At 45.8% G+C, this 24,928-nt stretch overlaps 1 protein-coding gene across 1 annotated transcript in view; it reads left to right on the forward strand.

Moving 5' to 3' along the window:
- Positions 1-11,988, forward strand: part of b4galnt4a (beta-1,4-N-acetyl-galactosaminyl transferase 4a) — a 973,366-nt gene extending 961,378 nt beyond the window's left edge. The window contains exons 19-20 of the mRNA XM_068045982.1: positions 1,327-1,453; positions 10,081-11,988. Coding sequence (XP_067902083.1) covers positions 1,327-1,453; positions 10,081-10,207 — 254 coding nt within the window. The 3' untranslated portion in view covers positions 10,208-11,988. The remainder of the gene's footprint in view (positions 1-1,326; positions 1,454-10,080) is intronic.
- The last annotated feature ends 12,940 nt before the right edge of the window (positions 11,989-24,928 follow it).

The following is a 24,928-nucleotide window of genomic DNA, read 5'->3' on the forward strand; positions in this document are numbered from 1 at the left end:
GGAACGGAATGCAGGGCAAATGGAGCTGGCCTAGTCTGCTGGGCACGTCAGCTGCTGAGGGTTGATGCTAGAATCTAGCCCTAGGATACTTCTAACCCATGTATTAGATTGTTGCATTCAAGTGAAGTGGTTCAAATTTGGATTATTTTCTGCTAAAGCAAGAGTATTGTTCACCAGCGCCAGAAGCTGATGCTGTGTGGGGATTGATGAGCCTTCAATCTGCCATTTTTTAATTGAGTGTTTATTCCAGCTGCAGGATTGTAATATTACACATTACAGCAAGGAAACAGTTTTACAGGACAGGTGATTTATTGTCCTGTACCATCCTCATATTTCTCTTATGGCCTGTGGCTCTAGAGTTTCATGACAGGCAGATAAGAAATCTCCTCGTGGCTGTAATTGCAGGTTTGTAGAATATACCGCAAAAGTGAAAAACCCTTTTTTTGAAGCTGTTTCATTATCACAGGCTTAGACACAGAACAGACACAATTGGTGCCGAGAATTTCTTCTGATATTTTTCCAATTAATATACTTGCTGCAAGTGGAGTGATTTTATCAAACTGTCACCCTCGTGATCTCAATTTGGTGCCATCTGACCTTTATATTTCGAGTAACTAATAAAGATGTGAGTGAATGCTGTCAGTTAATTTATTTTCAAAGCTTGAAATACACACTCCAGAAATGAGTTTTGAAAACGCTCATCTATTCATGACCCAGTGGGAAAGGCCTAGTGTGACACACAGCCACGCAAAACTCGATGGTTCCAGATTTGATTTCCCCCATCTATGCTGTGCTAGCTGATCTCAATCAAGATGACTTCAGGGGTGTGATAATTGGGTACAGTGCTTCTGGGCTAATGAAGGGGAAAAATTGATGCAAGGTACATGTGGAGAAGACCATCCAATGACCCCTGTTTGAAGGTGCACATATGGATGCTAGTTGAGGGCAGGCAGACTTGGCTTTGGTGTCCACATACTCAAATAGTCTGCGGAACCTCCATGCCAAGTCTCACACATGAGGAGTGGTCAATTGAATGAGGAATCAGAGGGCTGATGGCACATGTAAAACCCTATCCTTGACAAGGTGTCAACTCCTTCAAGAGAAAACTGGAGAAACAAAAATAGCAGGATCACGTTGAGATCACAAGGGTAACAGTTTTGTTGCTGTTTGGTTGCTATGTCACTGGGTTCATTTAAACACTGATGGACTATGCTCTGCTGTCAGTGTGCCAGTTATTTAGTTCATAGCTATTTTTGAGCAGATCATTCGCACCAAGTCGAGTGTCCCAAACACTGACCCCTCTTCTCCTTTTAATGCATCCTCAAGGGTACTGGGAAGTAAATGGATTTGGACTGTTTGGTATCTTTAAAAGCGATTTTGACAAGATCGGAGGAATGAACACAGAGGAATTCCGGGACCGATGGGGTGGAGAGGATTGGGAGCTACTGGACAGGTAATATCAGATGGGTTTGCCTCCTTTCTATTTTGTGCTATCCTTTGATATTTTTCATTTTAAGTTGATTTATGCCATCACATTTTGAATTAAATAAAACAAATGCAGTTTTCTAAGGATTTAACCCTAGGGTCACCAAAGAGTTTGGGGCATAGCCTCTATAGCCACACTACTGATCATAAGAGGTGATTTCACAGCCATAAAGTAGTGGACGGGGGAATGTCTATGGATGTTATTTTATAAGGACTTCCAGAAGGCATTCGATAAACCATAAGAGATGGTTAGTTAAAGTTGAAGCTCATGCAATTGAAAGCAAATTATTGACCTGGTTAGGAAATTGGCTGAGAGGCAGGAGCACACAGTACAATAATGGGCAGGTGCTCTAATTGGCAGGATGTGACTAGAGGTGTCCCACAGGGATCTGTGCTGGAGGCTCAACTTTATTTATTAACTACTTAGATGATGAGATAGAAAGACATAAAGATTGGCAGCATTGTGTAGATGGAAGCATAAAATTCCAGAGATATCAATAGATTAAGTGAATGGACAAAAATGTGGCAAAAGGATTTCAATATAGGCAAGTGTGAGGTCATCCATTTTGGACCTAAAAATGATAGAACAGGGTACTTTCTAAACAGTGCAGAGCTAGTAAAAGTGGAGGTCCAAAGAGACTTGGGGGTCCATGTACATAGCTTGTTAAAATGTCATGGACATGTACAGAAAATAATGTAAAACGCTAAATAGAACACAAGGGAGTGGAAGTTATGCTACAGCTATACAAAGCTGTGATTAGACCACACCTGGAGGACTCTGAGCATTTCTTGGCACAACACCTTAGAAAGGATATATTGGCTTTGGAGGGAGTGCAGCATAGGTTTATCAGAATGATACCTAGGATCCAAGGGCTAAGTTACAAAGAATGATTAAACAAGCCACGGTTGTATTCCATGGAATTTAGAAGGTTAACAGGTGATCTTATTAAAGTTTTCAAGATATTAAAGGGAACTGATAAGATAGATTAGAGTGAAACTATTTCCAGTGGTTGGGCAGGCTAGGACTAGGGTGCATAGCCTAAAGGTTAGAACCAAGCCTTTCAGGAGTGAAATTAGGAAATGCTTCCTCATGCAAAGCATGGTAGAAATTTGGAGTTCTCTTCTGCAGATGGTAGCTGATGCTGGGTCAATTGTTAATTTTAAATCTGAGATTAATAGATTTTGTCAACTAATGGTATTAAGGGATATGGGGCATAGGTGGGTATATGGAGTTAGGTCACAGATCAACCATGATCTCATTGAATAGCAGAAAAGCTCAAGGATAAATATTCTACTCGTTTTTCTATGTTCCCATGTTTATATCACGACACAGTGACCAGAGCAGCTAGACGTGTTATCCAGTGATGTGAGATTTTTGGTGGAAGTGGCAAAAGAAAAGAGGCAGCAGGACAGAGAGGGAGGGTAGGCCAGTTGTCTGCAATGTCCTAAGAGAGAGAAAGGGAGAGTGGGCCAGTAATCTCCAAAGAGAGAGGGCTGAATTTAGTTCGGAAGCCTCAGGTCCAGGCGGCAGCACCAGAAGTGGGTGTCGCTTCCACACAAGCGTCTTGCAGCCAACCAAATGCGATCACCTGGCAGCCAGCTAATTAATTGAGGGGAGGCACAGGTCCCGTCAAATTAAAGAGCGGAGGCGGGCAATGAGATGCTGACGGCAGTCTCAGCTGACTCAAAGGCAGGTGCTGCTGCCATATTTAAAGCTCTGCCAGCCCTGCATGCAGTGTTGCCTTGTTTGAAACACTTGCCTGACCAGCAATGCAGAAGACCCCTCTACCTGACCAGCATTGCAGAGGACACTCAACCTGACCAGCATTGCAGAGGACACTCTACCTGACCAGCAGTGCAGAGGACCCTCCACCTGACCAGCAGAACAGAGGATCCCTTCACCTGACCAGCATTGCAGAGGATCCCTCCACCTGACCAGTGGTGCAGAGGACCCGTAACCTGACCAGCGGTGCAGAGGAGCCATCACCTGACCAGCAGTGCAGAGGACCCTCCACCTCACCAACAGTGCAGAGGATCCCTCCACCTTACCAGCATTGCAGAGGATCCCTCCACCTGACCAGTGGTGCAGAGGACCCATAACCTGACCAGCGGTGCAGAGGAGCCATCACCTGACCAGCAGTGCAGAGGACCCTCCACCTCACCAACAGTGCAGAGGATCCCTCCACCTTACCAGCATTGCAGAGGATCCCTCCACCTGACCAGCGGTGCAGAGGACCCTCCACCTGACCAGCGGTGCAGAGGACCCATCACCTGACCAGCAGTGCAGAGGACCCTCCACCTCACCAACAGTGCAGAGGACCCTCCACCTCACCAACAGTGCAGAGGACCCATCACCTGACCAGCAGTGCAGAGGACCCTCCACCTCACCAACAGTGCAGAGGACCCTCCACCTCACCAACAGTGCAGAGGACCCTCCACCTCACCAACAGTGCAGAGGACCCTTCACCTGACCAGCAGTACAGAGGATCCCAAAGTGGCTGATCAGAAGTCTCCTGCAACCATGCCAGAAGGAAGACACTGGGTGGCCCCACAGTTTAGCGATGCCTCCCTCCAGATTTTCCACCAGGCTGCAGGGACAAGGCAGGAGGCCTTCTTCCTAAGGGATGGGAAGAAGACACCGGCCCACCTGACCAAGCAAGGCTGGACGGAGATTGCAGAGGAGGTCAGCAGCCGTGGGGGTCACCCTCAAAACATGAGCACAGTGCCGCAACCAGGTCAATGACCTCCTATGCCCCGACAAGGTGAGTTCTTCATACCACTTTCCTCTTTGGGGCTTGCATGTGGCAACCTGAGAGGGTGTGCTAACTATGGAGGGAATGACCACCCAGCTGGTGGCAAAATGGTCAGGCAGCAACAGATCCTGGCAAATGCATGACTGTATCTAGGCACGAGGTGGCCATCTGTCTCTGCTGACCCCCACAAGGTCTCTCGAGAGCAGATATATAGAGGAGGCATTTGTGAGCCCTCATCATGGACTAAAGAGCTGCCACCAGCATAAGTGTTGTGCTAATCTTCATGGGGAAACTAACAGTCTTCCTCTTTCTGTTTGCAGGAGAAACGGGCACACAACAATAACGAGATGGCCAAGACTGGTGGAGGCCTCCCAGACCTGCGTTTGCTGACACTGGCAGAGGAGGAGGCCCTGGAACTGGCAGGGTCACAGGGCAGCGTAGTGACTGCTGATGGCGAAACAGGAGTGTCATCACAGGAATAAAAGCAGAAAATGCTGGTTCTGATGAAGGGTCACAGACCTGAAACATTAACTCTTTTCTCTCCACAGATGCTGCCAGACCTGCTGAGTATTTCTAGCATTTTCTGCATTTATTTCAGATTTCCAGCATCCGTAGTATTTTGCTTTTATTTTAGTGTCATCACAGGAAATTGAGTGAACAAGTGCAGGGGCACAAGGGTGTATCTGACCCACACATAAAGCATAGTGCTCATGTGGCCACCACTGGACACATGGAGCTCCAAATCAGGCATGGCTGGGATGAGGAGATGTGAAGCCCTGAATATGAACATACAAACTAGGAGCAGGAGTAGTCTATTCAGCCCCTCGAACGTGCTCCGCCATTCTGTAAGATCATGGCTGATCTAATTGTGGACTCAACTTCACTTTCCTGCCTACCCCTGATACTCTTTTACTCCCGTGTTCGTCAAGAATCTTCTACCTCTGCCTTAAAAGCATTCAATGACCCTGTCTCAACCGCTCTCCAGGGAAGAGAGTTCCACAGGCTCATGACCCTCTGAGAGAAAAACATTTCTCCCCATCTTTGTCTTAAGTGGGAGACCCCTTAATTTTAAACTGTGCCACCTAGTTTTAGTGTCTCCCACAAGGGGAAACATCCTTTCAACATCCATCCTGTGAAGTCCACTCAGGATCTTATATGTTTCAATAAGATCACCTCTCATCCGTCTAAACTCCAATGAATACAGACCCAACCTGTCCAAGCTTTCCTCATAATATAACCCTTTCACCCCTGGAATCAGTTGGGTGAAGCTTCTCTGAATTGCTCCAATGCAATTATATCTTTTCTGAATTAAGGAGACAAAACTGTACACAATACTCTAGATGTGGTCTGACCAATGCCCTGTACAACTCTAGCAAAACATCTCTACTTTTATATTCCATTTCCCATGCAATAAATTACTACATTGCATTTCTCTTAATCACTTGCTGTACCTGCCTACTAACCTTTTGTGTCCTTAAATGTTTGTGTTCTCTTGTGATCTTGTAATCCCAAAGGGCATGCAGCTAGAGAGAGTAGGGGCCATCCTTCCACCTCTGAGGAGGAGGAGGGATCTTCAGAGGATGCACTGTCACATCATTTCCCCTGTAGCTTCCACCAATGCAGAAACTCTCACATTGGTGGGTATGCGTTTGCAATTAGATCAAGGGTCACAACTTGGTGAGAACTTCACAGGACACATCTGAGCAGCTGAAGGAGGCTGTGACAGCCGAGGGCACTGACAGTCAGAGGACTGTGGGAGGCCAGACCCGTGCTGAGCCCCAGGCTGAAAACGTGCCTTCGGAGTAGTCAGCAACATCGCACCTGCTGGAGGTACAGAGAAAGGTGAGTGAACATCTGGCGGAGCTGTCAGAGGCTATCCGCACCGATGCACGGAGGAGTCCATCCAGGCCATGGGTGCTGCTATGTCTCACGTGTGTGTGCGCATGGCTTCCTCCATGGACCCTCCTGGAAAGCCAAATCTGGCAAACCACTCAGTGGATGTTGGAGATGCGCACAGATCTACATGCCATCGCCTTGTCCATGCAGCAGTGGCAAGGCGAGAGGGGGAACGAGACACCTGGAGTCTCCACGCAGTGCTCGTCCTTCTCAGTTCAGCAGCGAGGTGCAAGTGTGCCTGGCAAGGGAGGAGGAGCAGTTCCCCTCTGTATCTGGGATCTCCTCTCAGAGCACTCCTGGTTTGGACAGTGGCACCTCAGCCCCTCTGCCAGTGACACCAGTGCCTCCAGTAGCCACGATGACATAGGAGAGTCCTGCAGCTCTGTAGGAGTCCCTCAGTATGCCGGGGTTCTCCATGCTTCAAGCAGCCAGAGGGCAGCCCGATCAGCAGCCTACTTCCACCACAACTCCAAGCGCAGGTGTGGCACCTCGTAGGAGCACACGCAAGCGAGTTAAGAAGAGCACCTAGAACTTGGGGTTCATGGGTGTTTAGACTTTGTACATGTTAAGGCTTTATTATGTACTGGAACTCAATAAGTGTTAGAGACACTGCTGTTGGTCATCTTTCTATTCTTGTTGCCTTGATCCCTCAATGGGCTGCAAGTGTTGGAGTAGGCTGCGTTTGGTCAGCCCCTCAGCTTTGTCAGTGTGCACTGTGAACCTGGGTGCTTGGCGATGGAGTGCGACATGAAAGAGGTGACAGCATGTCCGCAGAAAGGTGAGCTTTTATTGCACTGATTGTGAAAGGGTATCAGGGTAACAAGAAATGGGATTGTCCTGAGTCTTCCTTGTGCCTCTCTCATTTCCCCTTGCCTCTGGTGCAGCCTCCTCCACATCCTCGTTGGAGGAGGAATGGCGATCAATGATGTCCATATTATTCAAGGCCTCCCCCTTTGCAGTGCTAGGTTGTGCAGAGCACAGCAGACCACCGCGATGCATGAAACCCTCACTGGGGCATATTGAAGGGCTTTGCCAGATCGATCCAGGCACCTGAATCTCATCTTCAGCAGCCCAATGGCCTGCTCGATGGTCGCTCGGGTAAAGCTATGGCAGATATTGTAACTTTCCTCCACTGCATTGCGAGTATTCCTCACTGGTGTGAGTAGCCATGGTTTCAATGGGTAGCCTTTGTCCTCAAGAATCCATCTCTGAAGGCGGACAGGGCGCTGAAACAGCTCTGGCATCTGGAACTGCCTGGGTATGTAGATGTCATGGCTGCTTCCTGGGAATCACGTACACACCTTAAGAATCTGCTTTCGGTGGTCGCAGACCAGTTGTACATTAATGGAATGAAAATCCTTCCTGTTGATGAAGGACTGCTGGTCCATGGGAGCCATGATGGCCACATGCGTGCAGTCGATCACACCTTGAACCTGGGGGAATCCAGTGATGGCTCCCGAAGCCGATGGACCTCTCCACCTGACTGTCTGGGTCGGTTTGCGCAGTCACCTCCTTGATGCACTGATGCAGCCTGTAAGATCCCCCCATGCCCCCTTTGGATCCCTGGAAAGATCTGGAGGTGTAGAGGTTGAGAGCCACAGTGATTTTCAGGGTCATGGGAATTGGGTGTCCACTAAATCCCATTGGTCTCAGCTTGTCCTGAAGCATAGTGTGTAAATCGGTGGTTGCCTCCCTGGAGAGCCTCAATCTGTGCTGACACTGCAACTCAGACATCTGGTGATAGTTGAACATGTACAGTAGACTCTGTATGATAGACTCTCTCCCAGAGATAGGCCCTTCTTTGCATGCGATGCTGTTGGTGTGCCCCTTTGTGCCCTTCCCCTCTGTGCCCACCCGGAGGCTGGCCCGCTTGCTGCTCCAGGCATTCCTGCTGTTTCCCCCCCCCCCCCCATCCCCGAGTGCTTGGACCTCCCTCCCTCTATGCTGCTCCTCTTCCTTGGTGGGGGGGGGTGGGAGGCCACAAAGACTGGTGGATCAGGCCCATGGCCAGTGGCCGCTGTCCTAGTCCTGTGTGTTCTTTGCAGGCCACTTCCCCCAAGGCTTTCCCTGGCTAGCCCCTTGGGAGCAAGTGCCACTGCCTCTCTGTCAACCTTGCAGCATGCTTCCCCATTAGTGCTGCCATTTTCACTTGCACTCCCCCCCCCCCCCCCCCAGTTTATGCTGCCAGTACTGTCCAGAGAAAGAGAGAGAGTGAGCCAGCAGTGTGCAGAGAGAAGAGAGAGAAAGTGGGCCAGCAGTATCTAGAGAGAGTGTTAGGACCGAGGTGGGAGGAGTGCACTGTCTTGTCTAGTCCCACTTCTCCACAGGTCTCACATATATTAAATGTTTACCCAGGTACTGATAGGGTCAATCATATACTCTTTATCCCAGAATAAAATACACCAACCAGGTTTCTTTAATAAACAGCAAAATTATCAGTTTATTATAAAAAAAACTTATCCAGTAATGAAGCAAAGCATTAACACACAGATTGAAATATGAAAGTTCCCTTTTTAAATACTCCACACACACACTGACACTTCCACATACACACGCACACACAGGAGAAAAAAAAAGAAATTCTCTCTGCAGAGGTCTTTTACCAAAAAAACACACAAAAAAAAGAATACTTTGGCCAAATACTTACTAATTCTTGAAGACAAAAAGAGAAGATATGGAAGGATGTCAGTTGTCCCTTTTGGTCTAGCATCTGGGTATACGGAGACAGGTCACTGGGATCGTTTCAGAAGCATTTCATTCTGGAGATGTCGCAAAATAGTCTGGTAGGCTTTCCAGGAGAAATGTGGCATCAGGGGTTTCAGTTATCACACTCTGGATTTGCAGGGTTTTTTCAAAGAGTTAGAGAAAGAAGAGCTGACACACTGGATTTCTCAGGGTCGCTTAGAGAGGTGCAGGAAAGATGAGCTGGGGTTTCTTTTCAGCAGGCTGCAAAACCAACTGCTTTTCAACATTGTCCACACCCCAACTGAACCAAAACAATATCTTAGAAGCGAAACCACCTCCTGACCCTCATGAATCTTGACATATCACTTCTCCACAAACATCTCCCTCAAGTCACCAAGGTTTCCATTGTTTATTGAGCTTAAAGCATGTGATATCCAATAAAGGTTGTCTTCAAACAAGACCTCGCAGTGTCCCTTCAGTGAACTTTCAACAAAAAATGAAGTCCACCATCTATGAAATCTTCAGTCTTCCAAAATGAATCCATTTCCACACTTTAAATATGTGTCCTCAAAAAAATTTAACAAAAAATGGAAGCACTTTCATAACAAGAGAGCAAGAGAGTGTGGGCTAGCAGTGTCTAAAGAGAGAGAGAGCGTGGACCAGCAGTGACCACAGAGAGAGAGAGAGTGGGCCAGCAATGTCTAAAGAGAGAGAGAGAGAGGGTGTGGAGGGTGGTCAGCAGTGGTCAGAGAGAGAGAGTGGTCTAGCTTTGGCCTAGAGAGAGTGGACCAGGATTGGCTCAAAGAGAGAGAGTGGGTATGCATTGAGCCAGAGAGAGAGAGAATGGGCCCGCATTGATCCAGAGACAGACAGCAACCAGTGTGAGAAAGCAAGGAACAACAGTGACTCGGAGAGAGAGTGGAGCAGCAGTGGAACATGAATGTCTGAACAGTGGGAGCAGAGAGCGTGTGCAGTGGCTCACAGGAAAGAGACTCTGAGTAGACGGACCACCAAATGGAAGGAATCCAGAGTATATTCTAAAAATAGTGGAGATGGATGGGGAGCCAGTCTGAGCAAGAAGGCATTTTAAAGTGAAATTATGGAGAGGACATTTTAAGGAGCAATTTCATTAGTGTTTTAAAAGAAATTTATTTAAATGCACTGAGAGCAGGCATCACCTATTCATTTGGCTGCAAGTCAGCAACAGCATGACCAATTAATTGTGACGATACAATGAAAAACCTTTTTTTTAATCTCCTAGGGTTCTTCAGAGTGGCCTTGAGGTAGAACGATTGCGCCTCAGAAACTTCTACCATTACTTTCACTCCAAGCGAGGGATGTGGGATTCTCAGGCCAAGAAAACAACAAAAGGACCAAACGAGGGTTGAAACTTTCTCTATGCACTTTAATAAAAAACATAAACCAGCAGACGCATGCTCCATAGGCAATCTAGCCGATTACCGAGCCACGTGGGAGAGGATCTCTGTTTGTCATATTCTAACCACAATGGAACTTTTCTCTGTAAATCTAATTTTATTTCTCTCCTTGGCATTTCCAAAGGTCTTGTTTTTTAGCTGCTGGTTAGTCCGCATCTACAAAAGAACTTGACAGAAGCCAGAAAGAATAGAGGCAAGGACCCTGAGTCTGGATATTGGAATCTTTTCCAATTGAGACGTTCTGGAAATTGTAATCATCCTTTAGACATCTTGGCCTCTCTCCTTGTCATGAGACCATGAGTTTGTAGGCATCTGCTTTACCAGCTCTGTGACCCATTCAATTGCTGCTGTTTTTTCTCATCGGTTGCAAACACCACAAGCTTTGTATGTTCAGTAATATTAATTTTTCTGTGCAGGTTTTTATTTTGGCATACAATATATTGGATTAAGATTATACATAGTTGGGGATCTCTGAGCATATGGTGTCCCTCTCCAGCCCAAGAAAACCAACACTGGCCTTTGAGCGTAAGCTCACCAAAAAAAAACCACACACCTATTTCTACTTCTTGGACCAAACTTGCTGGAAATGTTCACTCAAGGAACATGTAACTCAACCTGTCCCGGGCTTTCTAGAACCGGTTCAAATGCATTGCCCATTGGTTTATGCCAATGCAGGCAGTGCATGTACTCAGTAAAGCTGGCCACTTCAACTCAGACCTAATGAAGCCTTATTCTGAGGGAGAGCCTGGTCTGGAGAGAGATCACCATTTTGGTTATTACAAAAATGCAGTCTAGAAACAACACTGAATCTTCAGCTCGCCAAGAAGAACACGGATACATGCTACTGAAAGCACGTATTGGTAATCACACCCATTGAGCTGCTTTCTGTTGTGACATGCAAAGAAAGACTAAATTTAAATGAAGACTGATGCCAAGGACTTTTTTCAAAAGCTGGATCAGTTCTGCATGGTGACTTTGAAGACAGCAGTGCAGCTTCCTCTGTGAAACATCACCTCACTTGACAATGATCAAGCTTACGGAAAGCAACTTCGTCTTGTATTTTTTCTTACTTTGAAAATCAACCCTTGAGTAGAGGGGGGAAGGGAAGTTGGGTTTTTCAAAAGTAATTTATGAAACTGAATTTTAATTCTTAATATTTAAAACAAAACCATTGAGACTAAATGTTATACTACTTGTATTGAGAATTGGTGCAACCTTTTAGGATGTTCTTGGAATGATGTGCTCTGAATTTATAAAATGGAAATTGAGTTTTACTCCACACTGCTAGCTAGGAATGTTGCTGTTTGATATCATCTTCAGGAGGCTTTATTGTTTACAAAAATACTCCAGGAGACAGAATTTGCTTTTTTATTAAGTATTCTAGATGAAGAATCTTTTTAAAAAATGTTATTTATTCAGGTGACGCTCTCTGATTGAATTGATAAAATGTTTGAAATGCTGTCTTCTGTCACAGGAGAATAATCAGTGATGAACTGCGACTGGGCTACATAATGACTGTGCTGAATCTGAAAAAGTCCTTTCATTTTTGTCTTTATGTTTTAAAATGACTGACTGGTAGTCTAAGAAATATTATTGGGCTTGCCCACTGGCTTAGTTGATGAGCACCAACCAGGCCAAGATGGTCCTAGGTGCTGATTATAGTTGGGTTTGGTAGGACACTAAAATTGGCTTTGATTGGGTGGTCTGTGTATGTGGAATTAGTTTTGAATAAAATTGAGAAGCATACATTCCTTTTACAAAATCATTGTTTCTGTCTTCATTCCAGTTCAGATTGTGAAATGGTGGCCATCATCTTTGGGATTAAGGGGCTCTGAGATGACATGTCTGCAAATATAAATTCAGAACCCTCTCAACCCTCTGTGTCAGACTCAGTATTTGATACCTGGGTATGCAGGTCTTCAATAAGCCAGGGTACTGTTGATGGTTAACCCGTCAGTCTAGCTAACTAATGAAGCCTGGGGACATAGACCTATTACTGGGAGCTAGGATTCTTTCCACTAGCTTCAGTTAACCCTGAAAACCGATCCCCTTACAGATAGGGTGTTCCTCTGGACAGCAGCAGGAGCTTACCAGTGCCCTATACTGCTCAACAGCCATTTTAGCTGGTTAAGTACTAGTAGTGCCCTTGCATGTAGTTGTGGGTCCCTAGGTCTTGGCTCTGCCAACTTCTACCCAGGCTCTCCAAACTAAAGGCTGGCTCGGGTCTGAAAATGAAACCCGACCCGAGCCCGTCAGAACCACATCCGACCCAGCCCGAGTCCTTTCATTTTTTTCCCGTGCCTGACCTGACCTGACCACCGGAATAAAGTTGATTATATTAAAGAGGTTGTGCTCTATCTTGGATGGAATCGCTCACTGCAGACTAGTGCGTAGTGTTTCCCGCCTTGACATCCTGGCTGTCACTGTGTGCGACACGGCCCGACCTGACCCGAGCCCGAATACCAGCCCCGGAAGAGCGACCCGACCCAAACCCAACACATGTCGGGTCCCGTGGGATTCGGGTTGGGTCGCCATGCTCTACTCCAGACTGAGGTAAGTGGTGTGCATACCTACAGGGAAGAGTGTAGACTCAATATCAAACAGGTCAGTTTTAACCCTATTCACCTGACAGAAACCAGGCAGATGGGTCATGAAGATATGTAAATTGGGCCTTATTATGTCAGTTGGATCCCTGATGGCATTTTAAGCAGGGTCTGAATGGGGTAGCTGCTGTGACTTTCCTGCCAGGCTGAAACAACTTATCAGGTGCTAGGAATGACAAAGGAGCCTCCAGGGAAGCCAAACAATTTCCCTTGTGGGGCCAGGAGCACCAGGATTGAGGATCCCAGAGGTGGCAGTGGGTGTGACTGTCATAACTCCAAAGCAAAATCTATTTCCTCCCCAGTGTTGTTTTCGGAGTCAATCTGCTGCACTTTGGTGGCATCCTCTGTGGGGATGGGCTCAGCTTTCATATGCATCTGATGACACCAAGCCTGATTCCACAGGTACCACTAGGCAAGTTGGGGATCAGTCAGAACTTTCATCAATTCAACATAGCCAAGGTCAAAACTATCTTGTTCAGCTCCGATCCCCCAAAACCTAGACACAATTCTCCCTGCCCCCTCCTCCATCTGTTTCTTCCGGCTAAATCCAACTGCATGCAGCCTCAGTGCTCTGTTTGATCCTGAGCTGAGTTTCATACCCAATGTTTTTTCCATCACCAAGACAACCTCCACAACACTATTGCTGAAAGCTTCATTCACATTGTTGTCACTTCCAGGACTTCGCTAACCTAAACTCCAACTGATCCAAAATTCCATTGCCCACTTCGAGCCGTGCACTAAGTCCTGCTCACCTATTAATCCTGGAATCAATGGCTTCCACTGTCTCCCTGTTGTCAACATGTAACATTCGAAAACCTTATCCTCATCCACCAATCTCTGGCCTAGCTCCTTCCGACTCTGCAGTCTCTTCCAGCTCTATATCCAACAATTTCATCTCCATTCTTTTAACTCTGACCTTTTGCATCCATTCTATCCCTCCATTTCACCTTCAGATTTTGAACTCAATTCCCAGAGATGAAATATTATCCAACATGTTGAGTTTTTATATTGACTGACAATTTTTGTAATACCAGAGAGAATTCACTATTTTAGTTCTCAATATGGACAAGTGATAATTGTTTCTCACCAACGTCCTTGGGGAAGGTAAGTAACACGGAGTCCATTTTGACAGAGTACACGTCTACAGAGTGCCTAACTCAGGAATTTGACATTTCAGGAAAAAAAAGAAAAGAAAGACCTGCATTTATATAGTATCTTTCATGACTGTTGGAAGTCTCAAAGCGCTTTACAGTCAATGAAATACTTTTTGAAGTGTCGTTGCTGTTGTAATGCAGGATAGCCAGAAAGGAAAAGGAGGTGAGGTAGCTCTGGTTATAAAGGATAAGATCAGTACAGTAGTGAGAAAAGATCTTGGCTCGGAATATCAAGATGTAGAATCAGTTTGGGTGGAGATAAGAAATTGCAAGGGAAAGAAGTCATGGGAGTCATTTATAGGCCCCCTAAACATGACAACACAGGGCAATGTATCAAGAAATATTAGTGGCTTGTAGGAAAGGTACTGCAATAATCATGGGTGATTTTAATCTTCATATAGATTGGACAAATCAGATCGGCAAAGGTAACATTGAGGTTAAGTTCATAGAGTGTGTTTGGAACAATTTCTTAGAACAATACATTGTGGAACCAACCAGGGAACCTGTTATTTTAGACTTGGTAATGTGTGATGAGATAGGATTTATTAATGATCTCATATTAAGGGATACTCTCCGCAAGAGTGATTATAACATGATAGAATTTCACATCCAGTTTGAAGGTGAGAAACTTGGGTCCAAAACTAGTGCTTTAAGCTTAAAGATAATTACAAAGGTATCAAGACAGAGTTGGCTAAAGTGGACTGGAAAAATAGATTAAAAGGTAAGAAGATAGGTAAGTAGTGGCAGACATTTAGAATTAGAATTAGAATATTACAGCGCAGTACAGGCCCTTCGGCCCTCGATGTTGCGCCGATCATCTGACCTACACTATTCCATTTACATCCATATGTCTATCCAATGACCACTTAAATGCCCTTAAAGTTGGCGAGTCTACTACTGTTGCAGGCAGGGCGTTCCATGCCCCTACTACTCTCTGCGTAAAGAAACTACCTCTGACATCTGTCCTATATCTTTCACCCCTCAACTTAAAGCTATGTCCCCTCGTGTTTGCCATCCTCATCCGAGGAAAAAGACTCTCACTATCCACGCTGTCTAACCCTCTGATTATCTTGTATGTCTCTATTAAGTCACCTCTCCTCCTCCTTCTCTCTAACGAAAACAACCCCAAGTCCCTCAGCCTTTCCTCGTAAGACCTTCCTTCCATACCAGGCAACATCCTAGTAAATCTCCTCTGCACCCTTTCCAAAGCTTCCACATCCTTCCTATAATGCGGTGACCAGAACTGCACGCAATACTCAAGGTGCAGCCTCACCAGAGTTTTGTACAGCTGCATCATGACCTCGTGGCTCCGAAACTCGATCCCCCTACTAATAAAGGCTAACACACCATATGCCTTCTTAACAGCCCTATTAACCTGGGTAGCAACTTTCAGGGATTTATGTAACTGGATACCAAGATCTCTCTGCTCATCTACACTACCAAGAATCTTCCCATTAGCCCAGTACTCTGCATTGCTGTTACTCCTTCCAAAGTGAATCACATCACACTTCTCCGCATTAAACTCCATTTGCCATCTCTCAGCCCAGCTCTGCAGCCTATCTATGTCCCTCTGTACCCTACAACACCCTTCGACACTATCCACAACTCCACCGACCTTCGTGTCATCCATATTTCATAATTCTCAACAAAGATATATTCTGTTGAGAAGGAAAGACTCTATGAGAAGCCTGAATCATCCGTGGCTAACTCAGGAAGTTAAGGATGGTGTCAAATTGGAAGAAAAGGCATACAATTCTGCAAAGATTGGTTTTAGGCCAGAAGATTGGGAAAATTTTAGAAACCATCAAAGTATGACTAAAAAATAATGGAGGGAGAAATTAGAATGTAAGAGTAAACTAGCAAGAAATACAGACAGTGAAAGCTTCTACTAGTATATAAAAAGGAAGAGAGTAGCTAAAGTAAATGTTAGTCCCTTAGAGGATGAGTCTGGGGAATTAATAATGGGAAACAAGGAAATGGCAGAGACTGTGAACAAATATTTTGTATCTGTCTTCACAGTAGAAAACACTAAAAGCACTCCAAAAATAGTAGAAAATCAGGGGGCAAAAGAGAGGAGGAACCTAAAACAATCACTATCACTAGAGAAAAATTACTAGGAAAACTAATGGGTCTAAAGGCTGACAAGTCCCCTGGACCTGATAGCCTGCATCCTAGGGTCTTAAAAAAGTGGCTGGAGAGATAGTAGATGCATTGGTTGTAATCTTCCAAAATTGCCTAGGATTGGAAAATCGCAAATGCAACACCCCTATTCAAGAAAGGAGGGAGACAGAAAGCAGGAAATATAGGCCAGTTAGCCTAACATCTGTCATTGGGGAAATGCTGGAATCCATTATTAAGGAAGTAGTAGTAGGACATTTAGAAAATCATAATACAATCAAGAAGAGCCAACATGGTTTTATGAAAGGGAAATCATGTTAAACAAATTTTATTAGAGTTCTTTGGGGATGTAATAAGCAGGGTGGATAAAGGGGGACCAGTCGATGTAGTGTATTTGGATTTCCAAAAGACATTAGATAAGGTGCCACATAAAAGGTAAGAGCTCATGGTGTTTGGGGGTAATATAGCATGGATAGAGGATTGGCTAATGAACAGGAAACAGAGTCATGATAAATGGGTCATTTTCTGGTTGACACACTGTAACTAGTGGGGTGCCACAGGGATTAGTGCTGGGGCCTCAACTATTTACAATCTATATTAATGATGTGGGTGAAGAGACCGAGTGTATTGTAGCCAAATTTGCTGATGATACAAAGATAGATGGGAAAGCACGTTGTGAGGAGGATGCAGAAAGTCTGCAAAGGGATAAAGATAGATTAAGTGAGTGTGCAAAAATTTGGCAGATAAGTATAATGTGGGAAAATATGAAGTTATCCACTTTGGTAGTAAGAATAGAAAAACAGAATATTTTTTTAAAGGCATGAAACTTTTAAATGTTAATGTTCAGAGAGACAAAAACAAGAAATGCTGGATTCACTCAGCAGGTCTGGCAGCATCTGTGGAAAGAGAAGCGGAGTTAACGTTTCGGGTCAGTGACCCTTCTTCGGAACTGACAAATATTGGAAAAGTCACAGATTATAAACAAGTGAGGTGGGGGTTGGGCAAGAGATAACAAAGGAGAAGGTGCAGATTGGACCAGGCCACATAGCTGACCAAAAGGTCACGGAGCAAAGGCAAACAATATGTTAATGGTGTGTTGAAAGACAAAGCATTAGTACAGATTAGGTGTGAATATACTGAATATTGAACATCAGCAAGTGCAAACCTGAAGAAAAACAACCTGAAAAAAACAGTGGGTAAGCAAACTGAACAAACTAAGATGAAATGAAATAAATGCAAAAAAAATTGTAAAAAATGTAAAAAGGAATGCAAAAAAAAAAAGGAAGAAAAAATAACTAAAAATGACTAAAAATGAAAGTAAAGTGGGGGGCTGTCATGCTCTGAAATTATTGAACTCAATGTTCAGTCCGGCAGGCTGTAGTGTGCCTAATCGGTAGATGAGATGCTGTTCCTCGAGCTTGCGTTGATGTTCACTGGTTCAGAGAGACTTGGGTGTACTCGTACAAGGAAACAAAAGGTTAGCATGTTAGCGTACAGGTACAGCATGCAATTAGGAAGGCCAATGGAACATTGGCCTCTATTGCAAGCAGGATGGAGTATAAAAATAGGGAAGTCTTGCTCCAACGGTGTAGGGCATTGGTGAGACCACACCTGCATACAGTTTTCATCTCCTTATTTAAGGATGGATATACATGCATTGGAGGCAGTTCAGAGAAGTTTCACTAGATTGATTCCTGGGATGAAGGGGTTGTCTTATGAGGAAAGGTTGAGCAGGTTGGGCCTCTACTCATTGGAGTTTAGAGGAATGAGATGTGATCTTATTGAAACATATAAGTTTCTGAGGGGGCTTGACAGGGTAGATGCTGAGAGGATCTAGAACTAGGAGGCACAGTTTCAGAAGAAGGGGTGTACATTTAAGATTGGAATGAGGAGGAATTTCTTTCAAAGAGTTGCTAATCTTTGGAACTCTCCACAGCAGAGATCAGCCTGAGTTAGACAGATTTTTGATCTGCAAGGGAATGAAGGGTTATGAGGGGACAGGCTGGAAAGTGGACTGAAGCCACAAACAGATCAGCCATGATCGTATGGAATGGCAAAGGAGGTTCCAGGGGACAAATGGCCGACTCCTGTTCCTAGTTCTCGTGTTCATTTGCTATGGGTTGAGGGGGCTCTGAGATGACCTGTCTGTGAATATGGTTTGAGATGAAGTCAACCCTCTGTGTCAGATTTGGTACTTTGATACCTGGACACAGGTATTTTAATCCTTTTTCAAATTATTCATTTTTGGCATATAGGCATCGTTGGCAGATAGAAAAAGTAGAAGGAATAAAGGGGAAAAGTTTGAGGCAATAGCTGGGTTGTAATAACAGTCCTTTGAGTTCCATGTGGAGTCTTTGGTTGCTGGCATATCTTGCCATTCATTGGGGCCCAGTGCACGCTTTAACTTGTTTTGATGTAGGAGTCTTTTCTCTCTTGAGGTTCAAGCGACTACAGTGGGTCTGGAGGTTTGTGAGAAAGAGAGAGAGAGGCAGCCAGGAGAGAGGGTGTCTAGTTCCAGGTTCAGTTGCAATCTGCAGTCTGTCTTCAAACTGTCTTGTGTCTAGTTCAAAAAAAGCCTGGGCCAGCAGGTTAGTCATGTGACCAGCTGGTTTCATCACTCCTGCATTTGTGGATTCTCCATCTTAGCAGACACTGGAATGCGAGCTTCCTTACACCTTCAATGTCTGGTGATAGGTAAATTGGCCATTAAAAATTGCCCCGAGTATAGGTGGGTGATAGGGGAATTGAGGGAAGGTGGGGATGTGGTAGGGAATATGGGATTAATGTAGGATTAGTATAGAATGGGTGGTTGATCGTCGGCACAGACTCGGTGGGCCGAAGGGCCTGTTTCAGTGCTGTATCGCTAAATAAAAATAAATAAAAATCCATTTGTGTTAATTGGGCCAGGGAGTAGTTGCTTTGTCTCGCCAAGCACAGTCTCTTCATATGCAAATGTATTCCAGCCAAATGTCTGGTGATCTCTTTAAATGAGTGATTTCTTCACTCCAGCAATAATATCAAATTAATATAAAAGCAAAATACTGCGGATGCTGGAAATCTGATGTTCATATGATGAAATTAATATGCCTCTTTCTTGGTAGGTGGGGGTCTTCATGACACCAGACTGGGTAAGGATGGCATGTTTCCTTCTCTAAAAGACGTCAGTGAACCAGTTGTATTTTTAGGACAATTCAGCAGCTTTTTGTTCACTTATTACTGATACTGGCATATTATTTCCAAACCAAATTCAAATTCTCAAAGTGCCAGTGATGGGATTTGAACTCACATTCTCTGGATTATTAGTCCACTGACATATCTGTAACCATATTCCTGATTTGTATACATTTTTATGTATGATCGTTGCGTTCTTTTACTATTCTTTGGTGCAGCTTCAGATGTGTTTTTTTTAAAGCTGCACGTACCTGAACTGGTCAACATGTGGCGCCAGAAATCTGAGTTCACATCAGAGACTTCTGTATAATTTAAGTAACCTTGGGTGGACGCTGTTCTCTGTCCCAGAAATAGCAGCAAAATCCACAGTCGAAACTGGTGGCAGGGACATGGTCAGATCCTCGTGCCTCAAAGGTCACTCAAGTCAATCCTCATTCAGGGCAATAAATTTGATCAAAACTTCTGACTCAGTGATTCTAAAACATTTTGAGCGCCATTAGAAAAAAGTTAGCCTCTCCTGCCCCTCTAGCTGAGGATACTGGAAGTGGTAAGTCTGTTTTAAAAATAAAAACTACTTAATTTCTGTTTAGTTCTCTCTTCGTTCCTTTGCTTCTCTCTCTCTGCCTTTGCTATGTTTCTTATCCTTCACTACTGCTTCTCTCTCTCCTATTCAGATGTTTTTTTCTCACACTCCTTTGCTTGTTGCTCTCTCTCTCTCTTCTGTTTCTTTTCTTCAAAACAACAATGTACTTATACAGTGTCTTTAACGTAGTAAAATATCCGAAAGTGTTTCACAGGAGTGATATCAGATAAAATTAGACTACATAAAAAGATATTAGGACAGGTAACCTAATGCTTGGTCAAAGGGGAATATTTTAAGGAATGTCCTGTAGGAGGATAAAGAGTTTTTTAAATTTATTCATGGGATGTGGGTGTCACTGTACAGGCCAGCATTTATTGCCCATCCCTAATGGCCCTAGAAAAGGTGGTGGTGAGCTGCCTTCTTGAACCGCTGCAGTCCATTTGGGGTAGGTACACCCACAGTGCTGTTCGGAAGGGAGTTCCAGGATTTTGACCCAGCGACAGTGAAGGAATGGCAAATCAGGATGGTGTGTGACTTGGAGGGGAACTTGCAGGTGGTGGTGTTCCCATGTGTCTGCTGCCCTTGTCCTTCTAGGTGGTAGAGGTTGCAGGTTTGGAAGGTGCTGTCTGAGGACCCTTGGTGAGTTGCTGCAGAGCAGTGGAGAGGTTTAGCAAGGGAATTCCAGAGCTTAGGGCCTAGACAGGCATAGCCACCAATGATGGGGTAAAGGAAATGGGAGAAGCACGAGAGGCCAGAATTTGAAGAGCACAAAGATCTCAAAGGGTTGTAGGGCTGGAGAAGAATACATAGATAAAGAGGAGTGAGGCCATGGCGTGACTTGAGCACTTGGGTGAGAATTTTAAACTCAAGTCATTGTCATACCAAGAGCCAATGGAGGTTGGTGAGCACAGGGGTAATGGGTGAATGGGACTTAGTGCGATTTAGGACATTGGCAGCAGGATTTTGGATGAACTGAAGTTTATGGAGGGTGGGAGCAGCCAGGAGTGCATTGGAATAATTAAGTATTGGGCAACAAAGGTATGAATGAGGTTTTCAGCAGCAAATAAGCTGAGGAGGGCATTTGTTGCACTGTCTTCTTTTCTCGCCTCCTTTGCTGTTATTTCTCTTTGGCTCTGTTCAATTGTTTTACTCACTGCTTGTTTCTCCTGCTTCACTTCTGCTTTCCACTTTATCACTCTTTCAGTTTCTCTCTTCCATTGTCATTGTCTCTCTTTGGCTTCTCTCACCCACACACTCACTCAGCTGAATATAGTGAGCCCATCATTGGTCCCATTGGCGGACATGGAAGCGGGTGTGACTGGGAGGCAGGACATTGGACGGCCCCATAGTTTAGTGATGCCTCCCTGGAGATTCTTCTCCAGGCTGCAAGGGAAAGGCAGGAGGTCCTCTTTCCAAGGGCTGCAAGAAGAGAAATTCCTTCCTGACCAAGTGAGCCTGTGACTCCACCTGTGACGCGTGCAGCCAGCTGACCTTACATAATGGAGGTGTGAGTCCTGTCCGATCACGCAATGTAGGCAGGCTCCGAAGCAGTGATTGCAGCATCAGATGGCTCCAATGCAAGTGCTGGCGCCATATTAAAAGCACTGCCAGCCCTGCTTATATTGCGGCCTTCCAGTGAGGCAGTGAACCTGGAGTGCTGCTGGAGCCACTATTCGAACTGCTGGACTAACCCCAACCCCAGAGAAGGACATACCACCCTTGGAACGGAGCAGGAGTGACTGGGAGGCAGGACACTGGGTGGCCCCATAGTTTAATGATGCCTCCCTGACCAAGTGTGCCTGAATGGAGATAACAGAGGAGGTCAGCAGCCATGGGGTCACCCCATGTAACTGGATCCAGTGTCGCAAGAGGGGAGGCGGTGGCATACTGGTATTGTCAGTGGACTAGTAACCCAGAGACCCAGGTATTGCTCTGGGGACGTGGGTTCGAATCCCACCACAGCAGAAGGTGGAATTTGAATTCAATTAATAAATCTGGAATTTAAAGCTAGTCTAATGACATCTAATGATGGCCATGAAACCATTGTCGATTGTTGTAAAAACCCATCTGGTTCACTAATGTCCTTTAGGGAAGGAAATCTGCTGTCCTTACCTGGTCTGGCCTACATGTGACTCCAGATCCACAGCAATGTGGTTGACTCTTACATGCCCTCGAAATGGCCTAGCAAGCCACTCAGTTCAAGGGTAATTAGGGATGGGCAATAAATGCTGGCCTGGCCTGCGACACCCACATCCCATGAAAGAATCAAAAAAAAGAGGGTCAATGACCTCCTTTGTTTTTCCAAGGTGACTGCTCCACACCGCTCTCCTCTTCGGGGATTGTATGTGGCTACACAGCAGGCAGCGTGGCATGGGGAGTTTAAAAGAGTAAGAGGTGCAGCCAGCACCTTGATTGAAACATATAAGATTCTGAGGGATGTTGACAGGGTGGATGTGGAAAGGATGTTTCCCCTTGTGGGAGAATATAGAACTAGGGGTCACTGTTTAAAAATAAGGTGTCACCCATTTAAGACAGAGATGAGGGGAAATTTTTTCTCTCAGCAGGTCGTGAGTCTTTGGAACTCTCTTCCTCAAAAGGTGGTGGAAGCAGAGTCTTTGAATATTTTTACGGCAGAGGAGATAGATTTTTGATAAGTAAGGGGGTGAAAGGTTATCGGGGATAGGCGGGAATGTGGAGTTGAGGTTACAATCAGATCAGCCATGATCTTAATGAATGGCAGAGTAGGCACAAGGGGCTGAGTGGCCTACTCCTGCTCCTAATTTGTATGTTCATATGTTTGTATGTTGAGGGAGGGACCACAACAGTGCTGACAAAGGGGATTAGGCATCACATCCTGCCAGATGCATGGCTACATCTCAGCCACAGGTCACCTTCTTTCACAGCTCAACCCCATTACGTCCCCTGAGAGTGGACATGGGGAGAAGCCATGTAGGAAAGCACAGTGGAAGGACGCGAGGCTACCACTAGCTGAACTGTTCTCTTGCTCTGCCTGTGATGTCTTACTATGTCCCTCTTTCTACCTGCAGGACAAACGGGCCCATAAACCAGGGTGACCACGTGGACTGGCGGAGGCATTCTGGATATCTGGCCTCTTTCCACAGCTGAGGAGGAGGCACTGGAGCTAACGGGGCTCAGGGAGGCCAGTCAAAGTGGCTGGTGAGACTGTAGTCTCCACAGAAGAGCGTGAGGATTGTCTTCATTTGATCTCCACCATACTTCTGGAGATCCACATCACGCATGGTTGGCCTGACAATATCTGCTATGTTTGTGTTCTGTCCTACAGTTCATCGTCCAAAGGAAGCTCCAGCAGAAGAGGACAGCCGTCAACATCTGAGGAGGGGGAGCAGCCAGAGGATGCACCGTCACATCACTCTTCTGCACCTTCCACCAGCCAAGAGATGTTCATGTTGGTGGGTTTGCGCTCGGCCTTAGTTTCAGGGTCACACGCTGGTGAGAGCATTATACACATGCCCAAGCAGCTGGCTGAGGCTGAGACAGCCGGAGGACTGTGTGTGGTCAGGCCCATTCTGAGCCCAAGGCTGATGATGAGCCTGTGGCGTTGGCAGCATAGGGCATGCTGGAGTTGCAGAGAGAGGTAAGACAACATCTGGTGGAGATGCCGGAAGCCGTGCACAGCCATGAGCGGACAATGGAGGAGTGCATCCATACCATGACTGCTGCCATGTCTCAGGCATGTGAGTGCATGGCTTCCTCCATCGAGAGGTTGGCGACCTTCATGGAGAGCCAGATCCCACAAATGTATGCAGACCTGCACACAACGCAGCAGTGGCAAGTGAGAGAAGGACGAGGTGCCTGGAGTCTTCTCCAGGTCCTCGCCCTTCTCTGCTCAGCAGGAAGATTCAAGTCAGCCTTGAAAGGGAAGAGGAGAGGCTTACATCCACATCTGAGGGCTTCCCTTAGGGTGCTCTGAGTGCGGACACCGGCTCCTCAGCTCCTCCTGCAGCTCTAGTAACTGCAATGCCTGAGGAGAGTCCTGCATTTGTGCAGCAACCCCTCAGCCAGCCGGCAGGCAACCAGGCCTCAGATTCCCAGAGAACGCCCATCGAAGTCCTTCCATGCCAAGGAGCAGCCTGATCAGCAGCCTGCCTCCAACCCAGCTGCTACAGCAGGAGTTACACCTCATAGAAGCATTCATAAACGTATTAAGAAAAGCATGTGGACACATTTGGGGATTCTCAGCTGTTTTCCATTTGTCATTTATATTGTTCTATAAGCCTTTGTCGTTAATGCAGTTTCTATTAATTGTTGTGAAATGCTTATTCATGCTTGAATTGTAAGCTGCTGCTTTCACCCTTGCTGCATCATTGGGTTGCCAGTGTAGGCACAGGAGCCTTTGGTAAGTGTCTCAGATGTGCCAGAGCACGCGGTGATGCTGGGCACTAGGCACGGAATCCAGATAGAAAGGAGGTGACAGACTGAATCCATTGAGGTGAGTCTTTATTGAGTTCACTTAAGCGCATTGCTCTGCTGAACTACAAAAAAGCCCCCAGCGAGTTAACATCCGTAGCACTTAAAACAGCCAGAAGCGCTGCACAAAGAACAGCCAGACGCTGCGCAAATGACTACTGGCAACACCTATGCAGTCATATTCAGCGGGCCTCAGACACCGGAAACATCAGAGGGATGTATGATGGCATTAAGAGAGCTTTTGGGCCAACCATCAAGAAGATTGCCCCCCTCAAATCTAAATCAGGGGACACAATCACTGACCAACGCAAGCAAATGGACCGCTGGGTTGAGGATTACCTCGAACTGTACTCCAGGGAGAATGTTGCCACTGAGACCTCCCTCAATGCAACCCAGTCTCTGCCAGTCATGGATGAGCTAGACGTACAGCCAACAAAATCGGAACTCAGTGATGCCACTGATTCTGTAGCCAGCGGAAGAGCCCCTGGGAAGGACAGCATTACCCCTGAAATAATCAAGAGTGCTAAGCCTGCCATACTCTCAGCACTCTACGAACTGCTTTGCCTGTGCTGGGACGAGGGAGCAGTACCACAGG

This window comes from Heterodontus francisci, chromosome 14 (genome assembly GCF_036365525.1).
Source record: "Heterodontus francisci isolate sHetFra1 chromosome 14, sHetFra1.hap1, whole genome shotgun sequence".
Taxonomy (NCBI): Eukaryota; Metazoa; Chordata; class Chondrichthyes; order Heterodontiformes; family Heterodontidae; genus Heterodontus; species Heterodontus francisci.